Here is a 6,532-nt window from a genome sequence, read left to right as displayed (position 1 = left end):
GTCTCGATCTCCTACTCTCATCAGAATTCTCGCAACCACTCTTATTTGGTCGTGATAGAGTGAGTATAACTTCTTCCTCTCTATCACTCTCAATCTCTATGATTTATATCTATATCGATCTCTCACTCTCAGATCTGTCTGTATATCCATTTGTCGATATATCATTCTCAGATGTATCTGTTTATGCATGTGTTGATCTTTCACTCTTAGATCTCGTAGCTTTCAATTACAGTATATTTTGAGCATTTTATTTCTACACTAATCCAGTTTTTTTATGCTCGCAGGCCAGTGAAAGAATTGTTTTGTGTTTTGTCTGATAAAGGTAAAATTCGATATTAGTAAACTTGAGAATTGTTTTGTGTTTTTATGCTCAAACTTTAGAATTGTTTGGGTTTTGTCTCGATCTTTACTTATCGGTTTTTTACTAGGTAAAAGCATCACGATTTTGGGTCCGATTGATTTTCATTGTAAGCTGTTCTTTTCAAACTTTTTCTATTTCTGTACTTTCGTTCTAGTTATTTGAGTGTCTTATCGTTTGAACTGTGGTGGAGTTTTGGTGATCGTATTGGGGATATATGGACAAGACATGGGTTTGGCTTCCAAGGTATTAATCTGTTGATATATATGAACTTTGTATATTCCATATGATATGATTTTGAACATTATTGATATATTTACTTTCAATTTTCTGATTAAACATATAGGGCTAGCCTTGAGTATGTGGAAGGGGCAACTAATTTTGTTACTGCTTCAGCAAGGAGGATGGGTAATGGGACTGAAATTATCTATCCGTGCATCGATTGTTGCAATGTTTCACATCAACTCTTAGACAAAGTAGTGGAGCATCTAGTGATTAAGGGTATGGATAGGAAGTACATGAGGAATAAGTGTTGGAGTATGCATGGTGAAAGAAAGGATGAGATGTCGGATAGCGTTCCAACATCAGAAACTGAAGCTTATGATTTGCTAAGGACGGCTTATTTTGATGTGAAAGCAGTCCACAACAATCAAACCCAGGAGAATCTGAGGAGGATGCAACTACTGGAGACTCTGAATTTAGGAAGAGTTTGAGAGATGCTGAAACTCCATTGTATGCAACATGTTCTAATTACACCAAGGTTTCTGCAATCATGGCCCTCTATCAGATTAAAGTGAAAAGCGGACTATCAGAGAACTTCTTCGATCAGTTATTGACGATAGTTCATGACATGCTGCCGAAAGACAATGTGCTGCCAAAGTCTATGGATGCAATCAAGAAATTCTTGAAGGTTTTTGGGTTTGGATATGATATCATTCATGCGTGCAATAATGATTGTATTCTCTACAGGAAACAGTTTGGTGAGATGGAAAGCTGCCCAAGATGTAGTGCTTCAAGATGGGAGATAGATAAACAAAGTGGTGAGGAAAAGAAGGGGATTCCAGGAAAGGTTCTTAGGTATTTTCCGATCAATGACAGATTCAGGAGGATGTTTAGATCCAAAAAAATGGCTGAGGATTTACGTTGGCATTATACCAATGCCAGCGAAGATGGTACAATGCGACACCCTGTAGATTCTATATCTTGGGCTCATGTCAATGATAAATTGCCTGATTTTGCTGCTGAACCGAGAAACCTTCGACTCGGTCTTTCTACAGATGGGATGAATCCTTTTGCTATTCAAAATACCAAATACAGTGTGTGGCCAGCGTTGTTGGTGAACTACAACATGCATCCAACTTTGTGTATGAAGGCTGAGAATATCATGTTGACTATGTTGATCCCTGGTCCAAGAGCTCCGAGTAACAACATTGATGTTTATCTAGCTCCTTTGATATATGATTTGAAGGATTTGTGGAATGAAGGTTTAGAGGTCTATGATTCATATCTGAAAGAGCATTTCACACTTAGAGCTTTGTTATTGTGGACTATCAGTGACTATCCAGCCTTAGGGACATTGTCTGGCTGTAAAGTGAAGGGTAAGCAAGCGTGTAATGTTTGTGGAAAGGATACACCTGCTAGGTGGTTGAAGTTTAGTCGTCAGTATGTATATATGGGAAATAGGAGACGACTCAGACCTGGACATCCTTACAGACGCAGAAAAGGATGGTTTGACAACACTGTTGAGGAAGGGACTGCGAATAGGATTCAAACAGGTCCTGAAATTTTTGAGACACTTACAGATTTCAGGAAGCAGATAAGGAGATTTCAGAGGAAGAGTGTGAAGAAACTTCTGATCAGTGGCGATGGAAGAAGCGGTCAATCTTATTTGACTTACCTTATTGGAAGGTAATATTTTATATTTTATTAATTTGTAAGGTCAATTAACATCATTGCCAGTTAATTGATTTTTATTAATTTTTGTCTTTTCATGTGTTAGGAATTGCCGGTGCGACACAACATTGATGTTATGCACGTAGAAAAGAACGTATCGGATGCTTTATTATCTACATTGATGCAGAATGCTAAGTCAAAAGATGGCCTGAAAGCAAGAAAAGACTTGGAAGATATTGGGATTCGACAACACTTGCATTCAGAAGTACGGGGTAAGAAAATGTACTTGCCTCCTTCGGCTTACTGGTTGTCTAAGGCAGAAAAAAGAAGATTTTGTGAGCGGTTGGCTAAATTCAGAGGCCCTGATGGCTACTGCAGAAATATTGCCAATTCTGTTTCAATAAACCCTCCTATGATTGGTAGTTTAAAGTCCCATGATCATCATGTACTCATCCATAATTTGTTACCTGCTGCATTGAGAGGATTGCTTCCAAGAGGACCTCGGGTGGCGGTAACTCGATTATGTAACTTCTTCAACAGATTGTGCCAGCGTACCATTGATCCTGAGAAGCTGCTCTCATTGGATTATGAGATTATGGAGACGATGTGCCAACTGGAGCGGTATTTTCCTCCATCACATTTTGATATCATGTTCCATCTCCCTATAAATCTAGCAAGAGAAGCACGTTTAGGAGGACCTGTACACTTTCGTTGGATGTATCATTTCGAGAGGTTAAGTTCTATTTATTGTATTCGTCTTATTTTATAAATGTGTTAGTTTTAGGATACTGATATTACATTGTGCAGGTACATGAAGATACTCAAGGCATATGTTAAAAATTATGCAAGGCCAGAAGCGTGTATGGCTGAGGGATACTTGGCTGGAGAATGTATAGCATTCTGTTTGGAGTTCTTAAAAAAATCAGTACCTGTTCAAGAAGCAGTAAACCGTAATGAAGATATTGAGACAGATGGACTTGTTGTCGAAGGACGATCTCTACAGAAGGGCAGAGAGGTGACCCTTTCAGATAGAGAGAGAGAGGTAGCACATCGATATGTTTTCATGAACTTGGCGAGTATGGATCCTTATGTACAGTAAGTTAAAACATCCCCTGTCAATTAGCCGCAATTTTACTTATCTTGCATATCATATACATCGTTTTGTATGGTAAAACAGGATGCATTTAGAAGAATTGCAAGCTAAGGATGTTCGATACGCTAGAAGTGAAACTGTTTTATGGAAATATCATACTGGCCAGTTTACAGAATGGATTAAAGAAAAGGTTTGTACACATCCATTTATATGTTAAGTAGTCTTTAGTTTTAAATCAGTCACTTACATTTTTATATTCTTATTAACTAGATTCCTTCTAACTCGAAAGATCATTCGAAGAAGTTGAGGTGGTTAGCATTTGGACCAAGATACATTGCACAAGCTCATAAAGGTTGTGTTATTAATGGGCATCGCTTTCACACTGATGATGTTAAGCGGAAGACTCAAAATTCTGGAGTGACATATGAAGCTTTCAGCATGTGTAGATCTTCTGCACGCGATAGTAGACATATGGCTGACATAGTTACATACTATGGTGTGATTAAGGAGATAATTCTTCTTGACTACCATATGTTCACAGTTCCATTATTCAAATGCAATTGGGCCAACAGAGGATATGGTGTGAAAGAAGAAGACGGATTCACGCTCGTTAACCTTCATATGAACCAAACAGCATACCTCTGAGATCCATACATTCTCCCATCACAAGCAAAACAAGTCTTTTACTCTAGAGAAGAGGACTCATCTCTGTGGTATGTTGTAATGACAGCACCACTAAGGGGCTATCACGAGTTGGAGACAGTAGAGGACTTTGTTGGTGCACCTTCATCAGTCCAGATTCCTGATGATTTGGATAATCAATCTTCTGATGATGAGATTTTTTTTGCTAGGGATGATTGTGATGGGATTATAGTGGCAGAATAATATGTCCACGTTGACTTAGGTTTGAACAACTGTGATTTGTAGCTAATTTAACTTTTTGGTTGGTGGTCCAGGATAAAAAAATGGTGAAGACAAGAGGAGGACTAGTCCGTCGAAGTGCACGTCAGCAAGGTTTGGAGCCCAGGTCTCCCATAGATACGAAAAAGCTAATAAACAAAAGAAACAAAATATTTTGGCACGTAATTTGGGTGACGTTGATGGTGTTGAGAATCAAGAAGTTGTTATTATAGAAACTGATCCAATAAAATCTACTGAGAAACCAGATGGTGGGGTTCCAGAGCAAAACGTCGATGAAGTTGACTGTGGGGTTCTAGACCAAAACGTCGTTGAAGTTGATGGTTGGGTTCCAGAACAAAATCCTGAGGACGTCAATAGTGGGGTTGCAGAACAAACTGTTGAGGAAACTCCTTCTCAGATACCAGATGGTGGGGTTGCAGAACAAGCTGTTGAGGAAACTCCTTCTCAGATACCAGATGGTATGCTTCCAGAAGATCAACCTAAATTCTAAGATGGAACTGAGACTAGGGAGCAAGAATCTCATTATCCTATCAATGAAGAAGTACAAACACCGCAGTCAGGTGAAAAAGAAAAGAAGAAAAGAGGACCAACCAAGATGCGTAAAGTGGCGAAGGATCCTGAGGACAAAGTAGATGTGGAATTCAGTGAGCTTGGTGAGCACTACGGAGAAGGTTCAGTAACACTATCATCTTTTCTTGGTCTTGTCCGGGAACATGTTCCGGTAGTACTTGATGACTGGAGGAAAGTCGATAAGCAGACGAAGGATACATTATGGGAAGCAGTTCAGGTTTTACTCTATTCTACTATATTTAATAAACTCATCTCAATTATCTTGTTTAACTCTTGGAAATATGTTTTTCTTATAGGCACGATTTAATTTAAGAGAAGAGTGGCAGAAGGATGCTGTTTTAAAACAAATGGGTGGTATTTGGAGGAGTGGAAAGTCTAAGCTGTCAAACCAAGTTCGAGATGCAAAGAGTACTACAGAGAGGAATTCATTAAAACCAAGTAACATCTCATCTATTGCAACTTGGAACTCTTGGATTAAAAGTAGGAGTACAGCAGCTTTTAAGGTTGAATGTGTTTAAATTTATTTGAGGATGTTCATATTATTGTTCTGTAATTTAATTAACCTCATTACATTGTGCAGGAAAAAAGCAACAAGTTTAGAGAAATGAGGAAGAAACAGATTCCTCACACCACTAGTCGCCAAGGAATGTTTAGACTAGGTCAAAAATGGTTAGTAACTCTCTATCTTGTATATTTCATACAAGTTATATTATGAGTTCCATAATGCTGATAAATACTATGACTTGCTTATAGAATAAAAATAGTGTAGACCCTAGAACGGTCACTAGAAGTAAGATCTGGATTGCAGGACACACACATGCTGACGGCAGACCTGTGAAGCCCGAGTTTGCTGACACTATTGTAAGAATCGTACATAATTCCTGTTAAGTAACAAGTCTTCTCTATAGTTTTTTGACCAATCTACATGAATTTCATTTGTTCAGGAACAAATCAAATCACTTGATAATCAAATGGACTCAACAAGCGGTTCTTTTAATATTAAAGAGGATGATGTGAGCAAAGTGTTGGGAATTGACAAACCTGGATGCGTCAAAGGGATGGGCAGAGGGATTACTGCTACCAAGCTAGCACACCTTCATGCCAGAGATTCTAAAATTGAAGAATTGCAAATCGAGGTTTAGGACTTGAAGAATATGGTCCGGGAATTAGCTGACAAGAAAAGTGGTGGTAATGCTGCTTCTCAATCTGAGGATAGTAATGTTAGCAGAGGAGTTAGGTGTAAGATCCTGGATTGGGTTTCTAAAACATATATTGTTGTTGGTGAAGGAGAATTTTGCTCTGCTGAACCTCAGTATAGGATTGGCGGAATTCCATTAGGTCCTAACATGGCATCTATAATCATCAAGTCTGTACTTGTCCCAGAAGCATGTATTTGGAGGCCTACGACAGATGTATTTTCCCTGCCAGAAGCTGTAGGGACCAAAATAGCATGGCCATCTCATAAAGTGATATTGGACAATGAAGATGTCTCTCATCAAACTGATGGCTCTAAGCAGGTAAATTTTAATAACCATTTGGGATATTTTACGATGTCCCAGCAGTTGTTTCATGACTAACCATACACACGATAAATGTAGGATCCTACAACAAATGACCAAGTTGCTAGATGCAAAATCTTGGGTTTATTTGAAGATGAAATTATTGCTGAGGGTGTTGTGTTGTCGACTGATCAAAAC

At 38.6% G+C, this 6,532-nt stretch overlaps 2 protein-coding genes across 2 annotated transcripts; both read left to right on the top strand.

The window, feature by feature from the left end:
- Nucleotides 1,131–3,989, top strand: LOC104754830. Its single transcript, XM_010477115.1, has 5 exons — nt 1,131–2,198; nt 2,358–2,872; nt 3,059–3,346; nt 3,429–3,534; nt 3,615–3,989. Exons 1-5 carry the CDS (start codon nt 1,131–1,133, stop codon nt 3,987–3,989), a joined length of 2,352 nt encoding a protein of 783 aa, XP_010475417.1.
- On the top strand, nt 4,861–5,977 carry LOC104754820. The gene is made up of 5 exons (XM_010477104.1): nt 4,861–5,052; nt 5,132–5,338; nt 5,416–5,504; nt 5,600–5,696; nt 5,780–5,977. The coding sequence occupies exons 1-5, from the start codon at nt 4,861–4,863 to the stop codon at nt 5,975–5,977; spliced, it is 783 nt and encodes a 260-aa protein (XP_010475406.1).

Source organism: Camelina sativa, chromosome 2 (assembly GCF_000633955.1).
Source record: "Camelina sativa cultivar DH55 chromosome 2, Cs, whole genome shotgun sequence".
NCBI lineage: Eukaryota > Viridiplantae > Streptophyta > Magnoliopsida > Brassicales > Brassicaceae > Camelina > Camelina sativa.
The sequence above is the reverse complement of the archived record's forward strand: the minus strand, read 5'-3'. Positions and strand labels throughout refer to the sequence as shown.